General features: G+C 35.1%; 1 protein-coding gene across 1 annotated transcript in view; it reads right to left on the bottom strand.

Moving 5' to 3' along the window:
• Positions 1-1,094: 1,094 nt before the first annotated feature.
• MALRD1 (MAM and LDL receptor class A domain containing 1) overlaps positions 1,095-25,768 on the bottom strand; it is a 792,972-nt gene continuing 768,298 nt past the window's right edge. The window contains exons 40-41 of the mRNA XM_043564232.1: positions 4,143-4,223; positions 1,095-1,403 (exon numbers count right to left, since the gene is read on the bottom strand). Of these exons, the coding sequence (XP_043420167.1) occupies positions 1,323-1,403; positions 4,143-4,223 (162 nt within the window). The 3' untranslated portion in view covers positions 1,095-1,322. The remainder of the gene's footprint in view (positions 1,404-4,142; positions 4,224-25,768) is intronic.

Raw genomic sequence — 25,768 nt, 5'->3', positions numbered from 1 at the left:
ACCAGAAATTGTGATGTCAGTAGGACAGCAGTTAGGAAAAGATATTCATAGAGAGCACAACTATAATATAGTTAATGGGCTTCAAAAAATTAACTGGGATAAAATTTGAAATTTATTGCAAGGCTGATCAACAATAATATGTATTTTTTCCAGTGTATTCTCACAAAAGGCACTAATGTTGGTAGTACAACTTACACTGAATACAACTGACCTTATTTAGAACAGATGCTGATGGTTGCTTACTTCCTGGCTGTGTCCCCTTGATCCTAACTGTCCTCTGATTTTGTTCAAGGATCTACCTTCATATACTTGTCAGTGAGCTTCATAGGTCTATTCTCAGCCTACAGGTGAAGGGTGTCAGCCAGCCATGTTGGCCTCATCACCTTTGAAGAGGTTGACTTGGCATGGGCTCCATGTCTCTCCTGGCCAATAAGAATGCTGTTTCTGGGAGTGCATCCTGAGAAGGGTTTTTTTGTTGGTAAAAAGATACAAGAAAAAAATGGGCCCTGTTCTGCCTCTGAACTTCACTGGGAATACAACAGTGATGCAGCTTGTGTAGCTATCATCTAACCTGTCAGGGAGCTAATTTGAGAACATAGCCTATGAACTGAAACTTGTAAATAACCAGAGTCCTTGCTAAAAGCATGGAGCTCTTGCAATAACCAATCAAAAGAAGTGTTCTCCCAATTTCCCGGTTTTGTGCATAATAATTGCCACATTATTTAAACCATAGGAGTAGGGATTTTCAGTTTCTTGTGGTCCAAAGTTTCATAACTCATATATTTCAGTATTATTTTTATGTTTAAATGAAGATAGGTGTTAATAATTATTTGAATAAAGGCAAGTTTAGGATGATAATTTCACATTTTTTTTCCAGATACAGAAATATCTTTTACTCATGGTTATCTGGATTAGGATTACTATGATCTGTCCATGCCTGCTAGCTTGTATGCTGAATTAGTTCACCTTTTTGTTTCTAAGTTCTATCTCATATAAATAAGAATTTTAAAACTTATTTAATATTCAGGATATAAAGCAATTTGATTTGTGTTTTTTTAAATGACCATGATAAAAATCAAAGGAAAACAAGAACATCAATTAGAACATTTTATTAAAATATTCAGATGTATAATGAACTTAAGGTTCTGATTCAGATGCCATGAAAACATTTAATATATTCAGTAAGAAAATTTATTTGTAAATGTAATAATTAGTATTCTGAATCCCTTCTATTTCTACTATTGCATGAGTTTCCATCAGATTTCACAGACTAGAATTTTCTATAAACTACATACCCTAGATCATACTTGATCTTGATGGTACTATTTCAGATGATTAGCTATGGTCTCCAGGCATCCTGATGTTGTGCCATATAACGGGTTTGAGAAGGAGTATACAGAACTCTAAAGAAAAACACATTGAAAAGGTTAGGATTTTAGGCATTAAAATAACAGACCTCTTTCTAGATCATGCAGAATGAAGTGAGCATTCCTGACTCTCTCCCTAGTACCTTTAGTCCACACTGCCTGCACTGTTGACAGGCCTAATGTTGGTGTGTGTATCCAAGGCCATTGGGGCATAGGACTGCCTTATCCTCACCTCTGGTGAGACAGGGGAGTGCAGTGGCCAGAATCTTGACTCTTTCTAGGGTGCTGGTTTCTCTAAGTCTGCTGTATTGATCACAGTTGAGTTAAACAAAACAAAAAAAATACACAACCACTACCACCGCCAACAACAAAAAACCCCAGCTTTTAGTTGAGAGACTTACAGTTTACAGAATATATTAGGAAACCTAAAATGTGGAGTTTTTTTTAGGACAGACACCTTGATTTCTTCAACAAATAAATCACAAAGAAAACATGAGAGAGAAAGAAAATGGAACCTAGAGGTTAAGAGTCTTAGGAAACATACCTGTCAATTTGGATGTATATACCATATATCTATCCTGATTTTAAAAATACAGCAACAACAGCAGTTGAACATTGAATATTTGATGTTATCAAGGAATTATTATTAAATGTTTACCTGTGATATTATGGTCATATTTTTTAAAAGTCTTTGTTCCTTAATGGTACAACTGAAGTCTTTACATGTGAAATTAAATGATATCTGGGATTTGCTTAAAAATACTCTGGTTGACACCAAGTGAGCCCTAATGTAAATTATGGACTCTGGATGATATGGAGATACAGATTTGTCTATGTAACAAATGTACCACCTCTGGTGCAGGATGTTGATAATGGGATAGGCCGTGTGTGTGTGTGAGGCGGGGGAGGGGATATATGAGAGCTCTGTGTGCCCTCTGCTCAATTTTGCTATGAACCTAAAACAGCTCTAAACAAAACAAAGTCTTAAGGAAAAAAAAAAAAAAGCAAACCACCATCACCACTCTGATGTGTAGTGGGAATGGGTAGCAGTAGAGGTGAAACAAGAATGACCATGGGTTGGCAATTACTGAAGTTGGGTGATGGATATACAGCATTTCATTATACTATTCTCTCTCTATATGAGGATATGAGAGTGTTCTCTGAGTTTTTAGAGGAGTATTTTGGAGAAGTCAATTTCACTGTTACAAAGTCAGGAAAGGTACATTTGGTTTAAAATAAAGTTATTGTTTCTGAAACAACAGAAATCAAAGCAGCAACAAAGTTCAAGAACTGTGACAAATTTCTTCTCTAGCCTTTCTTAATGGAAAGGAAAAAAATGTGAAAGAGGAATTGTTTTTGATTAAGGATAGAGAAAAGGAAATTGTTTCCAAGGTTCTCCAGAGTCACTGACTGCACTCATATGCATACATAGTAGAGTATTGAAAGCACCTTGAAGGGTGGGTCTTTGATATGAACCCCCACCTGTGTGCCAGAGAAGCCTTTCTCAATAGAAAGAAAAAGATGTACAACACCTTCCTAGCAGCTTTTTAATTATTACAAGTTTATAAGATATTAATATAAAAATGTTAAATTTAAAAGACTACATTTTATTTCTTATATCATTTATATCTTTCAGATACTAAATGTTAAAGATTTTAAAAAAGTAAATTTTCCTTCCTTTTCTAAAAATGAAGTAGCTTTGTGTTATGCGTATCTACTTTGCCAAGAAGATAAATTACATTAGGCCTCTTAAATATCCATTTATTTATTTGTTGAGGGGCTACATTTTAAATTTTGCTGTGTCTTGATTGACTTGACGTACCATCCAAATTAATTCTCTCTGTGCTCTGTGAAATATCTTCTTGTTTTCATTCCTACCAAACAATACTAAAAGTATGTACGACATCATTAGTAAATAAAACACACAAAAAAGTCAAGTGTTGTGTTAACCTTCAGCCATATCAACCAACTCTCCAGAACTACTAGAAACTGTCTGATCTGTTACCTTGTTACTCATTTCAGTAATGGTAACGACTGTTCATGGCTTATTTTCATTTAAAAAAAATGGGGGGGGGGGAATCAACACTTTGTTTTCTATATGCTCACTTTGACAAGAGAATGAATCAGATATATTTCTAAAATCGGATGTAAGGAGGTTTTCGTAGATAAGAAGTGACATGTCAAGCTAATCCTATTTTATACCCAAATGAATGCTCATATTATCTACTTAAAGAGATGAAAAAGATTTTATTGCCCATTTTCTCTCTAGACTACTTATTGCACTAGATAAGGAATGACCCTAAAAAGGCCCAAGAAAGATGTAATACACTTTAATTTTTCCTTTAGTCTTCTGAGTTATCAGGTAATAGCCTTTTACTGCTCACACCTAAATTTAAAGGGAGCACAGAATGCCATCCTCCCTTTTGTCTTTGGGAATAGAATACAAAGAACAGTCAATAAAGAGTTACTACGGGTAGCTGACTGATACTCTGGGTTAAACTGATATTTTCCAGATTTGTCAGCTCTCGTTGAGTATGAATAGTGACCACAAAGCCACTTAACAGTGAACTGACTTTACAAGCAGATTGAATCTGTCCTGGAATGGAAAATTCTCACTGCGCATGTAGAGCAACTGAAATTCCTTCCCATTTCCAATGAACTGACTCTGCTAAAACATTCCTCTTAGCCATGATGTGGAAACATGTCTAGATGACCCTGTGTGTGTGTGTGTGTGTTTCTGCTTCTGAAACAATACAGTTCACCATTAGCACTTACCTCCGTTTTCTCTGGGTCCCTCCAGTTCCCATAAACTGGATTAACAAATGCTTGGTTAACACTTGCTTTAGTTTTCCTTAAAGCACACAGGGGCATTAAAAGAAAAGAAGAAGAAGAAGAAGAAGATTAAATGTAGCACCGTCCTTTTTCAGGTTATTATCTGATAGACATATTTGAGAGACACATTGTCTAAACAGCATACTTATTTTTATGAATGTATTATCATAAGTAAAGTTCTTTTTTTTTCTTTTTCTTTTTTTTTTTTTAAGGACACCAAGGCAACCACATTCTTGAAAGCAAATGTAATTTGAACTCTGGATATTTAGATCCAAATAAACACAGGCAAATAAAAAGTGGCATAAATCAGTATTAAAGTTGATTTCTTAAAATGTTACTCAAGTAATACAAAAGATACAACATTAAAAAGTGCTGCCTATACGGAAAGGCCACCTCAGACTTCAAAAGTACCAAACCACCAAAAAAAAAAAAAAAAAGTACCAAACCACCAAATCCTGAGGACTATTTTTCATGACAGTGTCTGTTACAAAGATCTATAGCAATGAGTCAGTGTTTAACATTTTAAATAGTAAATGGAAATATGAGTGTTTTGAAGAGTTCTTAATGTTAGTGTTTTTTCTTTAATGAATCATAAGAAATATGTGTTTGATAATGTCCTTGATAATCTCACATAGTGGTCTAGGTCTGCTTAATTTACTCTAACTGCACTCCTAATGATCACTTTCTTTTTATTCTTAATTACTTAAGGGTCAGTAGACTTATTAGAAGACAACAAGCCCTGGAATAGTTGGCCACAACTGGAATAAAAAATGTATTCATGACAAGAACAAAAAAATATAACCAGATAACTAAAGATACTTCATTAAAGATTTCTGGAACGATCCCATACATGGCACACACACACACACACACACACACACACACACACACACAATGGAGAATGGAAGACCAATTGTAGGATACTTGCCAGTGTCTTGAAGGCAGCCAGGAGGGAAAAAACAAACATATATAAATGTGTGTGTGTGTGTGTGTGTGTGTGTGTGTGTGTGTGTGTGTGTATGAATGAATATTTTTGCCTAGTCAGGGTATAATGGCAATAAGTCTGTCAATAATATACCTGTAAATCCTAAGGGAAAAGGTTATGAAGATGAAACTCTTACTCATTTGTTTTTTCAAAAGAAATTGTCAGAGTTATAACCTCTTATTGTCATTTACCAAACCACATAATCCTCTTCTAAGAAATGACAGTATTAGTGAGTCCAGCAGCCTAATCTGGGTAATAGTGTTTATTGGCAATACATTTCTCCTGTGGATTCAGTCCTCAAAGCTTCCTAATTTCCACTATTTCTATACAATTGGCTTAAATATTCAATAGCTTAACCTGTTCACACTTATTGTGTCTGTGGCTATCAATGCATAGGACATATATACCATCTATATTTGTGGATTATTATTTGAAAGAAATAATAGAGACACTATTAAATAGTGAGGCAACAAGTATCTGTTAATTCCTTAACTGTATCAAGTGAATACTTATGAGTTGCTACAGTTAGGTTGAATAAATGGTATTTGGTTCTTTGCCTTTCCCTCCTCCAAGACTAGTAAATCAAAGTTCTCAGAGTAGTAAGCTCAGTAAATGATGTAGTTAGGCACAGGCCTCAGCAGGGCTGCTTTTAGAGTTGAGACTGGGTAGGGAGTTGAAGAGAAGTTTCAAGATGCCAAAACAAAGGCTGGAGAGAGAGAACATGGGGGTAGGGAGTAACAAAACAAAATGGAAATTAGAAACTAGATAAAGATCAGACAACTGCAGACACAGCTCAGCACAGCTCAGAAAAATTAATCTCAGCTGAAATCAGGCATGGAATCAGGAAGCAAGAGGAAATCTAAACCATAGGGTTAGACAGGACAGATGATCCAAAAGCCAGGCAGACAACCGGGAACTGAAGGAATAGGCTTGGAAGTCAATTGGATAGAAGTGAGGTACAGGCAACACAAAAGATCTTGATGTGAGACAATTGTTTTTGGCTTTGCTGGGACCCCAGGTGACCTATACCAAGATTGGCAGGCAGAAGGAAGGTAAATTGATCAATCTTCCAGTCCTGTTACATTCAGCTACGGGAGCTACTTCTGAGAGAATTTTAGGTCTTAACTAATGTTCTCTTAAAATGACAAAAGCAAAAAAAAAACAAAAAACAACTATAGGTGCCTAGCCTTTGGGGATTGGGTGACCACAAAGAAAAAAAGGTGATACTTAAGGATGTGAAGTTGTAGTAAAAGAGGAAAGGGTCACAGTATGAGTAGTATGTGAGCAATGGTAAATTCTTCCTACTTTAAATTATGTTTATTAGCAACCACAGACGACTCTTTTTCCCACATCAAAGCTATGTCTCCCAACATTAGAAACTTCTGAATTGTTAGGCTTAATTCTTAATAGCTTTCCTGTTTATAGGGTAAAATATTACCCATCATCCGTAGAGGTTCCATTAAGTAAATTTCTAGCTAGTGTCAACTCCATACGTTTACTATTTTAAGTACTATAATTTTCCATCTGTATCAGTTATCTATGTTTGATATTCAAACATAATTTTACTTAAAATGATAGAAATGAGGAAATCTTAAAATGATAGAAATGATTCCCTTGCCTTTGGGGATGTGTCAAGTAAGAAATTGCTACGGCTGAGGTCAGAGAGGTCTTTTCCCGCTTTCTCCTCTAGGGTTTTGATGGTTTCCTGTCTCACATTCAGGTCCTTTATCCATTTTGAGTTTATTGTGGTTTATATACACAATGGAGTACTACGTGGCAATGAGAAAGAATGAAATATGGCCCTTTGTAGCATCATGGATGGAACTGGAGAGTGTTACGCTAAGTGAAATAAGCCATACAGAGAAAGACAGATACCATATGGTTTCACTCTTATGTGGATCCTGAGAAACTGAACAGAAACCCATGGGGGAGGGGAAGGAGAAAAAAAAAAAGAGGTTAGAGTGGGAGAGAGCCAAAGCATAAAAGACTCTTAAAAACTGAGAACAAACGGAGGGTTGATGGGGGGGTGGGAGGGAGGGGTGGGTGGGTGATGGGTATTGAGGAGGGCACCTTTTCGGATGAGCATGGGTGTTGTATGGAAACCAATTTGACAATAAACTTCATATATTGAAAAAAATGATAGAAATGATAGAAATTAAAATGAGGAAAACAAAATGTTTGATTATCAAGTTTTCTGCCATTTCTAACATTGTATGGTACAGTGATAAACCTGTATTAGGCTAAAATATGCTATGTTTAACTTACTGTATTTGTCAATAGGCAGATGGCTCTAATAAAGTTGAGGTTTCAAAGAATCTCACCACCTTCAGGAATCAGCAAGGAATTGACTTAGAATTTCAGAGTAGAGAGAAAAGGTAGCATGGATCACATGAGTTTTCCATCTATAACTTAATCTTTCATTCACTTAAATTATTATTAAGCTTCTGTATCCAATATGCACAGACACTGTATACAGTGGCATTTTGAGTGGGCTAAAGAGAGATGTCAGTGTAGAACTAGCATAATTCTGATGGAAATTTCCACTTTAAATTTAGTGAGCATATGCATAACTCTAAAGGAATTCACTTCATGGCTTATTAACTAACAAAATTGTTTTAGTGTTGATTAAAAACATGGAAGTATTGGGGCACCTGGGTGGCTCAGTTGGTTAAACATCTGATTTCAGCTCTGGTCATGATCTGGTGGTTCGTGGGTTCAAACCCTACATTGTGCTCTGTGCTCACAGCTCAGAGCCTGGAGCCTGTTTCAGATTCTGTGTGTGTCTCTCTCTCACTGTCCTGCCCCTGCTCATGCTCTGTCTCTCTCAAAAATAAAAATAAATGTTAAAAAATTTAAAAAAAAAACACAGAAGTGTTTATCATAGGTATCTGAAATTATTGTAAATGGTCAATGAAGAAAAAATAAAAACAAAAACTCATCTATGTTACATCCATCCATTAAACATGACTTTGAGATAAATGTTTATTATATGTATTTATTAACAGCTTTATTAAATTATAACTCATACACCATAAAAATTTACACATATAGACATGTAATTAAATGTTTCTTAAAATGTTATTAATTTTAAATACTGTGGTGTGTGTATATATATGTACATATCTGTATATGTACATATATGTATATGTATATATATACACATATATATATAACATAAAACTTGACATTTTAACCATTTTTCAGTGTATAATTCAATGGCATTCATTATATTCATAGTGTTATGCAACCATCACTTCTACTCACAAAATGTTTTCATCACCAGAAATAGAAATTTTCTAACCATTAAACCATGATTTCCCATTTCTTCCCATTCTCCTTTTCTTCCAGCCCTTTTTCCTTCTTTACCCCTGCTTTACTTTCTGTCTCTATGAATTTGCCTATTCTAGGTACTTTGCATAAATAGAATCATTATAATAGTTACCTTTTTGTGTCTGCTTATTTCACTTGGTATAATGTTTTCACGATCCACCCATATCGTAGCATGTATATAAACTTCAGTGATTTTTATGGTCGAATAATATTCCATTGTGTGCATATGTTGTACTTTGTTTACTCATTCATCAGATGATAGACACTTGAGTTGTTTTCACCTTTTGGTTATCATGAATAAAGTTACAAATGTTGGCAAAAAAATGTTTGAGTCCCCATTTAAGTTATATATCTTTTGATTTGTATGTTTGCATTTGTATATCTTTACTGAAGAAATGTCTATAAAAGTCTGCTTCTTTTAATCAGGTTGTTTTTCTCTGTTATTGAGTTGTAGGAGTTGATACATATTCTGGATATTAAACTATTATCAGATGTATGATTTCAAATATTTTCTTCTGTAGGATGTTCTTTGACTTTTTGGATAATGTCCTTTGATATATGAAAGTTTATGATGAAGTCCAGTTTATCTTTGTTTGTTTGTTTGTTTCTTGGGCTTTTGGTGTCATACCTAAGAATACATTGCTATCTTTTCATGTGTCTGTTGATCATCTGTATGTATTCTTTGAAAAAATGTTTATTGGGGCGCCTGGGTGGCTCAGTCGGTTGGGCATCTGACTTCGGCTCAGGTCACGATCTCTATGTCCGTGAGTTCGAGCCCCGCATCGGGCTCTGGGCTGATGGCTCAGAGCCTGGAGCCTGCTTCTGATTCTGTGTCTCCCTCTCTCTCTGCCCCTCCCCCGTTCATGCTCTGTCTCTCTCTGTCTCAAAAATAAATAAAACGTTAAAAAAATTTTAAAAAAATGAAAAAATGTTTATTCATGTTCTCTAACCATTTTTTAATTGGGTTGATTTTTGGATGTTGAGTTGTATGAGTTCTTTATATATTTTGGGTATTAACCCCTTGTCAGATCATATCATTTGCAAATATCTTCCCAATCAGTAGGTTGTTTTTTTGTTTTGTTGATGGTTTCCTTCGCTATGCAAAAAGCTTTTTATTTTGGTATAGCCTCAACAGCTTAATTTTGTTTTTGTTTCCCTTGCTGGAGAAGACACATCTAGAAAAATGTTTCTGTGGCTAATGTCAAAGAAATTACTGCCTATGTTTTCTTCTGGGACTTTTATGGTGTCATGTCTCTATCACATAACCAGGGAGATGCAAATTAAAACCACAATGAGATAATACCTCAAACTTGTCAGGATGGCTAAAATAAAAAGAAATAGCAATTGTTGGAAAGGATGTGGGGAAAAAGGAAACTTTGTGCACTCTTGATGGAAATGAAGATTGGGATAGCCACTGTGGGAAAACAGTATGGATGTTCCTGAAAATACTTTAAAAAAAATGGAATTACTATATGAGCCAGTAATTCCACTACTGGGTATTTACCCAAAGAAAACAAAAACACTAATTCAGAAAGATACATGCACCCTATGTTTATTTCAGCATAATTTATAATAACCAAGATATGGAAGCTACACAAGTGTCCATACATAGATAAAGAAGTAATGTGTGTGTGTGTTACACATATATTGGAGTAACACAGCCATAAAAGAAAAGAATGAAATATTTTAAAAAGGGGGGATGAAATCTTGCTATTTGCAGCCATGTGGGACCTAAAAAGTATAAGGCTAAGTGAAATAAGTTAGACAAAGAGAAATACCATATCATTTTACTCATATGTGGAATTTAAGAAACAAAATGAAAAAAAAAAAAAAAAGACAAAAAACCCAGACTCTTAAAGACAGCGAAAAAACTGGTAGTTACTAGAGGGGAGGTGAGTGAGGGGATAGATAGATAAAAGGGGAATAAGAGTATGCTTATCTTGGCGAACACTGAGAAATGCATAGAATTGCTGAATCATTATGTTGTACACCTGAAATTAATATAGCACTGTATAATTATGTTTGAATGAATTAATTAATAAATATCTAAATAAATAGCACTGCTAAATACCAGGTCTTGAAGATTCACTCTTACATATTCTTCTAAATATTTTATGGTTTTAGCTCTTATATTTAGGTCTTACATCCATTTTGTGTTACTTTTTTGTGTGGTGTGAGGTAGGGGTTTAACTCCATTCTTTTGCATGTAGCAGTCCAGCTGTCCCAGAACCATTTGTTGAAGAGACTGTTCTTTCCCCATTGAATGGGCTTGGTTTACATTTGTCTTCTCATTTTTAGTCCATTGATCTACATGTATATTCACTTGCCAATACCAAGTATTTTGTTTGCTGTAGCTGTGTGGTAAGGTTTGTTTGTTTGCTTGCTTGCTCGCTTGCTTTGTGGTAAGTTTTGAAATCAGAAAGTGTGAGTTCTCCACCTTTGTCCTATATCAAGACTGTTATGATTCTTTGGTGCCCTTACAATTCCAGATGAATTTGAGGATCAGTTTTCCATTTCTGCAAAGAAAGGTTGTTGGAGATTATGTTCAATCTGTAGATCACTTTGGGTAGCATTGACATCTTGACAATAGTAAGTCTTTCTGTGAATTGGAGATGTCTTTCTATTTATTTAAGTTTTCTTTAATTTCTTTTGGTAATGCTTTGTAATTTTAAGTGTAGAAATTTTTCACTTCCCTGGTTAGATTTATTCCCAGGTATTTTATTCTTTTATATGTCATTGTCAATGGGATTGCTTTCTTAATTTCTTTTTCTGCTTTTTCATTGCTGGTTTAGGAGCACAGCTGATTCTGTGTTTTGAATTTGTATCTTGCAACATTGCTGAATTCATTTATTTGCTTTAGGTGCTTTCTTTTTTTGGATTCTTTAGGATTCTCTATGATCATGTCATTTGTAAATAGAGATAGGTAAATATTTTCCTTTCCAATTATTTTGTCTAATTTCTCTGTTTAAGTTTCTTATTGATAAATACATTTATCTCTAGCTTCTTGGGGCTATAAAACCTTTAATAATATAAAACTAAGTTGTAATGATAAGGTAGTAGAAAGATTATTATGGCAGTGTTTGCATAGTGTTATGGTAGAATCTGACTGTCACTTAATGTGACCATCTTTAGACTCGATAAGTGAGTAGTAACCTTTATGTAGGTTGAAAGTAAAGGTGTCAGTGAGATTAAGTATCACTCTGAATGTTGAAGAATGGTTGTCAGGAAAATGATAGGAAAGACAGTGCCTAAGGTGTTTCTGCTGAAAAGTCTATGTTTCAAAATGAACATCTGTTTACACACATCAGAAGTTATTAATTAATAATTGTAATCCACTTTTATAATTAGTTTTATTGGGAGTGTCTTATATTACTAAATTAATTGCTATTTTTGGCTATCAGCGGGTTAATTTCTTTTTATTAACAACAGACTGTTTTTCTCTAAGCTACTAGTATGTCGTTTGTGTTTCTGACAAACTAGTCAGCCTTTTAGTCTAATCAATCAAACACCTTAGTCCCCACTACTATCTCATGGGAACAAGCCGTCACAGTTTTTTTCTCATATTAAAAAAAAAAGGCTTAGAAAATGCATAGAGGAAAATGAGCTCAAAAATTTAGTACAAATTACAAAAGTAAAAGGAAATATCATTTGAGACGGCAATGCATGATGATTCCTGTTACATATATGTGGACAGTATCATAAAACTCTGTTGTATAAACCTCTATGCTAAAAAGTATGGAGAACTATTGTCTCTGAAATTGAGGTAATGCAGCTATCAAGGTGATTTGAAGGAATAAACATAATTTATTTACCAAATATATTGCTCTGTGTGTGTGTGTGTGTGTGTGTTCTGTTCTCATTCTTCCACTAATGAAATTATTTGTATATGTTGTTTCAAAATGTTGAAGAATATTCTAAAATACAAGAAATGATCATTCTGAGTTAAGTGCCTGAAGGAAAATTATGCTCTACAAAGTGATGACTCATTTCTAAAGATGTTCAAATGATAGAATGTTGATGATGTTGTTTATATTTTATATTTATTTAAACATGTCCAATAATTCTAGGACACATACTATGTACTAAAATATTGTGTTAGTTCCTAGACTTACAGAGTTGTTCAGTATATGGTTCCTGCCTCTAGAACTTTTTTTGGAGTGTGGCAGCTACTGGACTTCTGTCTCTCAGATGAAATTACATGTCTGCACAGTGCCTACCACAAGAAGGTGCCCAGTAATAGTTGAGTGCTATTCTCTTTACCTTTTTTTCTTACTCTTCCCTCCTTTTGTATCTGTATCTTTCTTTTAAGTTTCCTGCTTCTTTCTCCTGACCTCAAAGCCTGATTTCAATGAAGGGGCATTGGGATAAATAAAAATAATAAGGAAGTATCAAATTAGTAATAATAATTAGTGTAATACTTTTTAAAAAATATATCAATTTACTAATTTTAAGAGCTAGCAAGACCTTTGCAGTCATCTTGTTCACACCTATTTTACAGATAGGGCAGGTGAGACTCTTCTACTAAACCACAAGTGTTCTGGTGGATAAAGTCTTGTCTGGTTTACTCTTCTATCACAGTACCTAGTGCAGTAGAAATCAACTGAATATTTATAGAAAGAATAACTTAGTGAATGCATATACTCCAAAGCATTAATGATGATGGAACAAAATCCACTAACCTGCTCTCTGTTCTGTTCCCTCATGTCCACTCCCAACAATACACTTCATCAGTACCCAGAGAGAAAAGGTAATCATTTTTACTGTTGTTGTCATGGAGCCTTCCACTTAGCCCAAGACTTTAAGTGAGCCAGGAGCCTACTTTTGCCCTCTCTTTGCATTCCTTTTTCAGTTCATTAAGGGCCAGCCCAGAGGAGTAATTTGGGGGCTTCCCTGAAGATGAGAGGAAAAGAATAGGTGTGGACCTTCTATCTCTTTCTATGACATAGAAACTGAAACAGTCATATGATTAGAGAAAAACTAATTTGGTACAAATAACTCATATTAAAGTATTTGAAAAATACAGGTCTGAGTTCCTCATATGTCATATGTATCTCTGAAAAATGAGAGGTATGAAACATCCATGTATAAATACAAGGATCTTGAAATAAATTTCCAGGCTATGAAGTATTTGATTTGCTACTGCTGGGGAAAAATGTTTTCTAACCATAAAAGTACATGTGACCTTTTTTTAAAAAAAGGATCCATCTCAATTATGAAATACAGTCATTTAAGAGATTGAAATAGAATTCATTTATTCTGGGAATCATGCCTATTATGTTAAATTTTGCTTAGTCTGATGAATGGTGAATCTGTGGTGTCCCACAGAGGTAAATCTCAATTCTACTCTTCCTGTTTCCACCTCTGTCATTTAAAACTATTTAATTTGGTTTTTCCAAATGTTCCCAGTCTTAAGACTTTGTTAGTATGCCTCAGCCTTTCTGAGTGTGCTAATCTTCAGATAAAAGGAAAATATAAAATCTTAATAAAATAAAGTATTTCTGGGTTACCACTTTTATTCATCTATTTTTTAAAATATTCATTATTTTTGAAAGCAAGAGAGACAGAATGTGAGTGGAGTAGGGGCAGAGAGAGAGGGAGACACAGAAACTGAAGCAGGCTCCAGGCTCAGAGCTGTCAGCACAGAGCCCGACACGGGGCCTGAACCCACAAATCATGAGATCATGACGTGAACCAAAGTTGGATGCCTAACTGTCTGAACCACCCAGGCACCCCTTATTCATCTGTTTTTAATTTCATTAAACACATTTCTCTCTGTCAAGAAGAGATCTTTTTAAAGAAATACTTGTTTCTTAATTTGGGTACCACTAATTTTTTTCTCTGTCCCATCATACAGATTAATGAATGATAATTTTTTTTGCTTCCTGATTTTAGATTGATGTAGTGTGTTTCCTATGCAGTTGTCAGTGCCATATGATTCACATATATCATCTTTTTTTTTTTCTCTCAAAGCCTTAAACCAGTTTTATTTTATACCTGCTGTCTGTTCATTTCCAGTTCAAATTTTAGCCAGTTTGAATAAACTGTTTTTAAGGAGAATTATTACAAATTATAAAATTTAGACCTTGTTTTGTTCTTTTTGTAGTAAGGACATATTTTCCTTGCAGTTTGTGAAGATAAGTACAATATAAGAATGTAAAATAAGTAAGAAGTACATAGGAAGTTGAAGAAAGGAATTCTGATAACTGGAAAATAGAGCCAGAGGTGAGGAGATGGACAGTACATGAAATGGATATCATGAGAGTCAATATATTTACTAACTGAAGGATACAACTTTGACTTTCAGATTCTTCTTTAAATTATTTAAATTTAAACTTAAACAGGACAATCAGCTACATAGGTAGTACTTTCAAGAAGAAACAGACCAGGTACTTAAGTAGCACATCTCTAACTCAGGAGAAAAGACGTAAATATCTGTGTATCTTCTTGGTGTAATCTAGGCTAAAAGAGTAACTAGTCCCCACAACATTATTTAAGAGAGGACATAATGGGTTTTACTAGGTTGTTTCAGTTGATATTTTTCAAAATAATCATACTGAATGCCAAAATGTGCTTCAGTAAAAATTGTCTAGGCGAGAACACCAACTTGTGCTTCAGTAAAAACTATCTAGAAGAAGGTGGTAGCAAGGAGGGGGCTGAATTTTATGGAATCCTTGAAGCACTACAGTGTCTCAGAGAATTTGATTTGGGGGAGCATTTTCATATGTTTGTATTTATTACCAAAAAAAGTCAACACCGAGATTACTTTTGTTGTAGGTAATTATAGAGCAAACATTAAATGTGTTGTAAGAATCTATTGGTAGAATGAAATCACATGACACCATGAGGCATTATAAGAATAAGTTGAGTCTTAAATCAACTTTTTTATTGAAAGTATACTTCTATAAAATACTATATAATCTGACTACTGCTAAAGAAAAAAAATCATGAAGTGTGGCAAATGGAAATATTCACGATATAATAGTCTCTATTTCTAGCAATATATTGACTTTTTTTTAAAGAAGACAAACTAGGAGGGAAAAAAGGAAAAAGAAGAACCAAGCCAATTTTAAAAAAGCAGGAATAAATTAGGGGGGAATGTCTGTGACCTCAAGTTTTCATTTCCAACTCTTTAAGGAACAAGCTGAACCAAATGTTTGGGTGAAAAAGTTCAGAAAGAATTGGGTTTGCAAACATAACCAGAAATGCCACAAAAAGGAGAGGAAAGGATTAATCATCTGGGGTCACAAAACCAAACAACTGGGACACTGAATTTTGCTAAACTCATTCACATGATACAGCAGCTGCCATATTTTTCTCCTACTCTTTTCAGGCAGGAAATAAATATCACTGACTACAAAACCTGTCACTGTTCAACGCGATCTTGCTGTGGCAGAGTGCCTAAATGGGAACGTGCCCAGGAATATGGACACAATTAGTATGAATAAAGCTGACCCAGGTTCCTGTAGCTTAACCTTAAGGAGACCCCATGCTGCCAATGTGAGGTAGTCTCTACTCGGCTTCTCCTCATCCGAGTGCAGTGTTAGCACATTCACAGCTGCCTAATGCGAACCAGATGCAGAGCTGGGGTTCCTGTGGAAATGTGTTTGATAGCACACTCTGAGAATCTTTCCTGACCTAGTAAAATTACTAGGAGTCAATCTTTAAGAAATAGAGAGGAAGACAAAGATTTATACAGAAAGAGGCTCATCACAAATTATTGGTAATAATGAAACATTAGATACAACTTAAATGTCTAATAATAGGAAAATGGTTAAATGATGATACATACACTTGAGAGAACATTAAATAGCTCTTTCAGGTAATAATTGTTTAAGGGCAGTGTTTCTCCAAGTGTGGTCTGTGAACTACTAGGGGTCCTAGGACCTCTTAAGGAGGTGTACAAATTCAAAGTAATAATAATAATAATAATAATAATAATAATAATACCCATTGGTAAAGATCCAAAGTGTGAGCTAGATCAGTGAATTTTTATTTTAACAGACTTTTTCATTGTGTTGATATTTGCACAGATGGTGTAAATGCAGTGATGGGTAAAACTGTCAGTGGCCTTGGCAGGACATGAGGCGATGGTACCCACATGTACATTGCATTCTTCACCACCACATATTCAGAGTAAACTTTTTGAAAAGTCAGTTTCATTTCAAAATGACCTTGATGAAGCAACAAAAACTGATTATTTGAATCTCAACTTGTTCAGGTAATTTTTTTAATATTATGAGAAGTATGCATAAAGTACTTTTATGCTATATTAAAGTGAATGTTACCTTGTGGAGAAAGCACTGCAAGATTGAGTTGCATGCTAAACTAACTTCTTTTTTCATGGAATAACATTCGTATTTAAAAGAATGACTTACAACCTGTGGTCATTCAGACTAGAGCATTTGGCAGACATTTTATTGAAAATGAACAAGAAAGGCTGATAATCTCAGAGAAGATACCTGACAATATCTCTTGCTAATGATGAAATCTGAACTTTCATACAAAAATTAGAATTTTGAAAAACTTACATTTTCTATCATGAGCACAATAGCTTCCCATCATTTTTAAGACTTGTCTGATGAGATTTTTTTCTTAAGTTGCATAATGAATTGTTTCAACATTTGAGAAGCTACATAACTCACTGAACTGGTAATTTTCTAAATGAAAAATGTGTGACACTACAAAATCATACATAGGTAAAAGATCTATACAAAGTGCTAGATAGACCAATGAATTTTTAATGTAACAATGCAAAAACTTTACTGATAGGATTTCAGATTCCACTTTACAACTACACTTAAGAAACTACCACAATGTCAAGTTTTGGTGTAGTAAAAACTATCCATGATTACTCAAAAATATATGAAAATATACCTCCCTTTTCAAAAAAAAAATACACAAACACATACACACACACACACACACACAGATATATGTAAGATTGAATTCTTTACCTTGCTAACACATACTTTTCCTTCAGTAAGATTTTGCCATCTCTTCTAAAAATATTTCCTTTTTCTTTACCCTATAAATGTGACGCCATAAGTCCTATAGTTGATAAAGGTCACTTTTCATAAAATGCTATGTATATTATATGTGTATAACATATATATATATATATATATATATATATAAAATTATGTTTATAATATGTGTTTTTTCTTAACATTTAGTGGATGTATTTTAAAATGAATTAACAATTTAAAATTCTTCTCAAATTTAATTTTTAATATAAATTTCCCTAGCTACACACCACATGAAAAATTCTTTGGGGTTCTCAATAACTTTTAAAGATGTAAAAAAGATATCTTGAGAGTAAAATATTTGAGAATGATCAGCATAGGGAAAAAAGAAAATTGCAGACAACAACTCAGATTTCAAGATGCAAGTGTGTGCACGTGTGTTTATGTGTGTGCCCACTGACAAAAGTTTGGAAGAAAATCCATCAAAATGGTAACCATATGTATCTCTTAATGTGACATTACTATTTTTATTTTTTTTATTTTTTATTAACATTTATTTATTTTTGAGACAGAGAGAGAGCATGAACAAGGGAGGGTCAGAGAAAGAGGGAGACACAGAATCTGAAACAGGCTCCAGGCTCTGAGCTGTCAGCACAGAGCCGGATGTGGGGCTTGAACCCACGGACTGTGAGATCATGACCTGGGGCGAAGTCGGATGCTTAAGCGACTAAGCCACCCAGGCGCCCCTCTTAATGTGACATTAAAGATAATTTTAAGTTCTTTTCTGGCACTTTGTTGTATTTCCCAATTGATCTTCATTAAGTTGTTATATATTAGAATCTTGGGGGAGGTGAGATGGTTTTACAATTTGGAGGATACCAGGAGGCATTTCCCCTGCTTGAGCTTTGTACCACCCTGCCCCAACCCCTGGGAAGTCACTTGCCTAAGCTAAAATCTGCCCCCCTCACCAGTTTTTCCTGATTGTCCTCTGTTAGCATTTCTTCTCAAAGTTTACAGTTCAGCCTTGCTGCACTACTTAAAGTTTTTGGAGGGCTGTGCTTTTTCATAAATCTTGCTTTTGCTCTTAAGTGCTCTCTTCACTGGCCAGACCCTTCGTTCACTCTGGAGCCAGATAAACTTCTCTTCTTTGTATTCCAGTGCGTGTGGTGCGTTTTACTGTCAGAACATATAGTACTTTTTTAATTGGAATGAAATATTTTTCCATGTAAATTGCTTTATATGAAAACTCTCTCTAATTTCCTTATTGAATTCTCTTAGATACATAATCTCTTTGATTGAAACTGATTGCAGTGTTGAAGTTAATTATCAGTCTTCATGATTTCCCTTAGCAATCACCTAGCAACTTACCTCTTTTAAATCTTTTTAGACAATTTAAAACTTACAGCATTATATGAAAATCTGTCCAGAAAAAAATGGGCTTATTTTATTATGACTCATGAATTTCCACAAATTTTTAAAAATATACTCTATTTTGGGGGATGCCTGGGTGGCTCAGTCAGTTAAGTGTCTGACTCTTGGTTTTTGGCTCAGGTCATGATCTCATGATTCGCGGGTTCGAGCCCTGTGTCGGGCTCTGCACTGACAGTGTGGAGCTTGCTTGGGATTCTCTGTCTCCCTCTCTCTCTGCCCCTCCCTTGCTGTCTCTCTCTCTCTCAAAATAAATAAATAAACATTTAAAAATATATATGTACTCTATTTTGGATTTATTAATATATACAGTTAAAGCTTTCAGATCTATGAATAAGTTTAGCTTATACTTTAAAAAATAGGAGGAAAATAAAATTGTATTTTGTTTATTCTCAAACAGCTTATTTTAAAAACATAATTAGAAATTATAAGCACCCAAGCATACAAATTAGCATTTTATATAGGTTTCTTGCAAACAATCATTCCCTGTTGATGCCCAATAAATTTCCCACCATTTTTTCTTACATTACCTGTGTTTTATTCACACTAACCATGCTGTTCTCTGTCACAATTTGTGCCTTTACACAAGTTGTTCTGTCTTTGTGATGTTCTTCCTCCTTTCCATCTGGTAGATTTTAGTTCATGAATTCAGATTTGATAAATACAACACACCCTTCAATCTCTCCACCATATTAGTCTCACCTCTGAAGCAACATGAGCCTCTTTACCTGTGTTTCTCCATTTCTGTGCAGGAAGTGACTGTATGTGCTTAATATATGCTTCTTGAAGAATTGGAATTATTTGCTTTTCTATATTCCTTCTTCACCAGAGTATAAATTATTATTTATTTTTGTATTCCCATCTTTAGCACAATGCCTACCACAAAATAGGTGCTTAATAAATGTTTGCCAACAAATACATGGATGGGTTGCTAACAGTTTATGAATTATGGGTTTCGTTTTTATAAGGATGCATATAAACTGGTCTTTTACATTCTGTTGTCATTCTGTCTTTTGATTCATTAGTGAGCTAGAAATTTTAACACAGTAAACAGATTGTTGAACTAGTAAGAGTATCCCTAAGGATGCTTTAAGGGGAAATCGTGTGAAATATGGTTTGAAAGCAGAAAAGAATCTCTCAGGAGGATAGCAAAGCAATTATTGAAGAAAAATTATGAAACTGATCCCATCCTACCCTTTAGTAAACTCTAATGAAGAAAAACATTTAGGCTTCTGATTCTCCAAAAGTGCTGAATGTGTCTGCTGCATGCCGTGGTAAAGCTATATGATTTACTAATAACACACCCCCTCACTTATCTTCTGCATCCTGTCCTTTCTCATTGAAACAGGCTACCTCTTTCGAGGAGCAACTCTGATTTTCCTACAACACTTTCATCCACTTTGATTTCTTGGACAAAGGAAACAAATGAAACAAGGTCTTCTTGCTATGTAAGATTTACAGTAAACAGGGACAGGTTGCTGTGAAGGTCCTTGAATCCTTCCCTGGGGACTATTTCTACCAAACAGTCACCTGTATTAATAGGGCAAAATGCCTGTCTTCAGATCAAATAATTAGAACATGGGGCTGTTATGCAGTAGAGTGCACTTTATAAGTTTTACACAGATTTTATTAGACTAGTTGGAGTCTGTGTCCAATGACTATAGATTTGAAATAGGATAGTTAGCAACAGCAATATATACACTTATACCATAAAGCTTGCATTATTCAAGACTTGTATTACTCATAATTGCATATAAACTGATTTTGTTTAGTCAGTATCTTAAATGATCAGGGAATTAGTTATTTAAAGAATTACTAGATATTTAGTACAAATAGCAAATGTATTATAAATTCAAATGGAATTTCTAATTTTGTTCCTGTATAAAATATGAATATTACTTTCTTAAAAAGATTTCATCTATACACTCATTTGGAAAAGATTTCTCTAAGAAAATAGAATGAGAGTAATAATATAAATAAAATTGTTAATCAGATTACCAATCAGATTGATAAGATTAGGTGTCAGATACCAGGCAGTGTTTTCAGAAACTTCAGGGCAAAATCTGTCATATGGATAGACATCTCAATGAAATGGTCTAGTGTGAGGACAGTATTGAGAGCGGACACAATTACTCTTTCAATTAAATTCAATTTCCTGAAATTCCCAGGCTTTTGGATGCTCAGTTTTTTCCATAAATTTTAAATGATTATACTTGTAGGTTTTTTGGTATCCTCTAATGTTTGTTATTAATATTCTGGGATTTAAGCTTCTGATTATGGACTGAGTTTGTAGCCCATCATGGGCCTCATTAATGAGTCTTCCAAGGGTTACACATGTAGGCATCATTTGGTATTCCTTTATTTGCTTTCAGCTTCCACAGAATATGATACAATTCAGTCAAGCTGGATGGAAATTCTTCAGGAAAACCCAACAATGATATCCCAATGTTTAGAGTCTTCTGCAAGGATTCTAGTACAAATAAATTCTGGAGCACTAAGGCAAGTAAAATATTGCTTTGGAATATAAAATGTTCATTTGGATTCCAACACCCTATGGTAAATAGTTTGAAAGATTCAATTCAATAAAATCATTACTGAAATGAATTCCTAATTGCTACTTGTTGAATTTAGGAATATATATATGAATAGAACAAGGATCCTGCCATCAAGAGGCTCAAAATATGTTATGAGGCATCAAACCAAAAGTCAATATGGTAAGTGAAAAACAAGGCTGAGAACAAAGCTTTGAAAGCTTAGGAGTGGTTACTTCTTTCTGTCCAAGGTGATCTGGGAAGATTCACAGAGGATACCACTTTTGTGATTAGCCTTTGAAAGTCTTCCCTTTTACATTTTATTTCTATGGAAAGGAAGAAGTAAACATAGCATTTCTGGAAACTTGCCCTATATTTCTTTGACTAATAACTTCTTGGCCATTATAGTCTGGAAAGATGGCAACTGGAATCACTCATTCTATGTCTTGGGCGTATTTAGCCCATAGAGCCTCAGTCCGAAGACTCATATATTATTGTAAACCTACAGATCCAAACCATCTGATTTTTCATCTGCCCTACATGTTATTTATGAAATTCATAGTTTGTGTTAGGCTGGGTACAGGATAAACAAATAATGCTGTCCCTGCTTTCCAGAGATTTATCTACAAATAGAATTATGAGTGAGTTCCAGACATTGTTGTTTTTAACCATCAGCTATTTGGTCAAGACCACCATACAAATAGATTTGTCAACTATCTTGTCTAATAGTTGAATTGTAATTTAGGAATTTTTTTAAATAAGCCTTAACCTGTCTCGGGGTGCCTGGGTGGTTCAGTAGGTTGAGTGTCCAACTTCAGCTCAGGTCATGTTCTCACAGCTTGTAAGTTCGAGCCTTGTGTTGGGCTTTGTGCTGACAGCTCAGGGCCTGGAGCCTGCTTCAGATTCTTTGTCTCCCTCTCTCTCTGCCCCCACCCTACTTGTACTCTCTCTCTCTCAAAAATAAATAAATTTAAGCATTAACTATCTCAGGGAATTATAATACAAATATAAAGGTAGGACACCACTCAGATTGAAGACACCCTAATATCTGAAGGTGTAATACAGTTACATTACAACCAGAGAATAATCAGGGCCTAAAGAACCAAGTTCAATATTCTGTTTGAATAATGCAGTTTTGGAGATGGGAGAAAACTTTAAAATAATTTATTATTTCCCATTATGTAGAAGGTGTAACGTGGGTTATAAGAAGGAGTAATTTGTGCAATATTAACATTTTAACCTTATATTTTATATTAAAGGTGGGACAAAAATATATGGATGGCACTTCAAAACCATGCTTTCATGATTAGTGTTTCTTAGGAGAAGGCTCAGTACAAAAAAAACATCTAACTAGAGATAAATATGTAAATAAGAGTGATAGTAAACATAATACATAGGCCCTAAATTGTGGGGGCAGCCTGTAAATGATTATAGTTTGGGCAAGACTGAAACATAAGAAAATACAGAATATCAAAATAGTTTTCTTCCAGTTGCCCAAATCCATCTTTAGTCCTGAGTTTTTGGATCTCTGTTAGTGGTGTTACCAATCATACAGCGCCTAAGTACAATACCCTCAAATCAACTTTGACAGTTGCTTTTTTCTCATCTCCTATATTAAGGCATTCATCACTGTTCAGGTTCAGGTATTCATCATCTCTCATCTAAACCTCTTGAGTATGAAGGGTTATGTCCCAAGAGATTAGATCTTTTTCTAATCTATTCTCATGCTCTGCGTTTTTTGTTTTTTTTTAAACACAGATATGATCTTGTCATTCTTCTGCTTAAAACACTTTCCTAGCTTGTATCAGTTAAGGCCCTACCAGGAAATAGCTGACATACTCAAATTGGGAAATTGAGTATTTGATAAAGGGAAAGTTTGCAAAGGTATGGCCAGGGTGTAGAGAAACAGTAAGCGATAGCACAGTGGACTGGGCCAGTCATCAGGCCTATTATCACCGTAGGCTGGAAGGAGGAAGAAGAGAGATTACTGGAGAAGGTAGCTGCAGTTTGCATAGGGCCTTTTGACAGCCCTGTGACTTCTAGCAGCCAGCAGGAACTTCACTGCAGGAAGCAGCCAGGGTGATGAAAACCCAGCTCTTCTCTTTTTCCTCCCTCAAAGTACCTCACTTTGGCCAAACATAATGTAAATTCAGATGACAAAGAAGCCCAGACGCACCTTCTACCTTTCTCTACCCTCTTTAATGGAAAAGAGTGGAGGGGTGGACCTGAGGGGAAGGACAAAATGGCCAGCACTCAACTCTTTTTTTTTTTTCTTAAGTGAATTGAAATCTCCTAAGTAGGTATTCAAAACCCTAATCACCTCTCTACAACATACTTTACTATCTGTAATTTATTGTTCCCCTCCCATATTCTATAGTTACATGAGCCATTTTTTAAACATGAGTTTCTACATTTTCTTTTTTTTTGAGCCCCTTTCCACATCTCCACCTGGTTTATCTTTCAAGTCCCCATACAAATTCCATATCCCTTTTGTAGCCCTCTTCATCTATCCATCTGAATTGCTAGCTCCCTTGAATATGCTGCCTCCATGTGATGGCTCAAGACTTGACCCATGTACCACTCACCCCACTCACATGAGAGGAGCTCTGGCTCCAGGAAGTCTCTGGTCACAGGGTAGGAAGTGGGTTACAAGAGGAATAGAAATGTGACAGTCTTGGGACAAATACTTTTTCCTCTAAATACTCTCTTTTCTACCATTTCAGGAAAAGAAAACAGACGAGAATTAGGGGAAAAGTATCAGGGAACAGGTGGCCTAGGCTTCTCTTTAAAATAGAGAAGAAGAGAGAGGCAGAAGAGGAGGGATCACATGTGACCCAATACCATTTTTAAGGGGAGGATTTTGTATTCATTGATTGACTCATTCATTTGTGAGAGAGCAGGGGAGAGAGGCAGAGGGAGAGAAAGAGAAAATCTCAAGCAGGCTCCATGCTCCCTGTGGAGAAGGGGAGGATTTTGAAATCCTGTTCCCAATTTCCCTTTTCTAGCTCAAAGCAAACATTTAGCAAGATTGGCAGGACATGGCTACAATATACACAGGGACTGAGATTGGGGAGTTAGGTTCCTAGATTTTAACAGCAGTATTTCTTGTGGGCAGATGCACAGTGGAAAGAGAAAAGGTTTGCAAGAATTATGAAATGACCTTGATTGTTGCCCTGGGACCAGGGCAGGCTCACTAGTGACACCGTAGCTGTAAAAGCAACTGAATTCCTTGAGGCATAGGGTAAGTGGGGTTTCGATTTTTGTTAAGGATAAGTATTCATTCCTGGGCCCAAGTTAGGTCTATCCAGGGATTTTGGACTAGGAGAAGAGCTAAACTTTCCTCCAAAGGTACACATTATCAACATGGTGTTTGTACTGGCAAAAGGTCCGGTAGAGAGGATATAATATTACAGGGATAGATACATTATTTAGGGGCCAGGGCCACTCATTCACCCATCTCAAACAATAAGAACATCTGCATCTCCCATGGGGTTACAAGCAGCTGATTGAGCTTTTGGGATCCTAATCACCTCCTTTCTTATCAGAAATACAAATAGCAACCATTCTCTTGATTATTCTTTCCTTCCATCTTACCCCCCAAATATTTTGGTTTACATTTCTATTACACTCATCACAGTTAAACATGTATTATGAGTCAGAAAGCAGGGGTATCATATATCTTGGAACTTTCTCAAGATTAGCGGATCTTAAATGTTTGTGGAGTTGAATCATGAGGCATTCCCAAGATCGCATTCAGGTCACATTGTTTATTTTTAACTTTAATTAGTGTATTTATTAAATTAACACAATCCTTCATGAGTAACTACCACAGTGCAGCATAATAAACAGCTATATTGCCATTTTTTCCCCAGGTAAAGAAGATATCATCTAAAATAGAAAAGAAGTGGGTGTATTATATGGCTTCAAGTAAGGTAAAAATAATTAGTCCACTATTTGTATTCTTTATACTTGATTTCTAAGTATATGTTTGATTATCACATCTACTTTTTTGATTAGTGAAACAACTCTAGAACGCTGCCATATTTGTTACTTCCTCTAAAGTAGCAGGAGTATAAATCTGGTAGATATTGGGCCATGGGGAAAGGGATACTAGATACCTTACAGAGACCTTTCATGATGACCCCCATATGGCCCCACATTACAGTGCCTTGTATAGAGTCCCTGCAGTCATGTTTGTAATACTGACCCTACCTCATATCTCTTCCATAGTTAATTTGACCACAAATGGAGTCTTGACCCTAAGTAGGCTAATCAGAAGATCTACCTTTGGAATATGTACTGGGGACAAAAAGATAAAGATTTAGTTTCTCC

This window comes from Prionailurus bengalensis, chromosome B4, assembly GCF_016509475.1.
Source record: "Prionailurus bengalensis isolate Pbe53 chromosome B4, Fcat_Pben_1.1_paternal_pri, whole genome shotgun sequence".
Classification (NCBI taxonomy): Eukaryota; Metazoa; Chordata; class Mammalia; order Carnivora; family Felidae; genus Prionailurus; species Prionailurus bengalensis.
The sequence above is the reverse complement of the archived record's forward strand: the minus strand, read 5'-3'. Positions and strand labels throughout refer to the sequence as shown.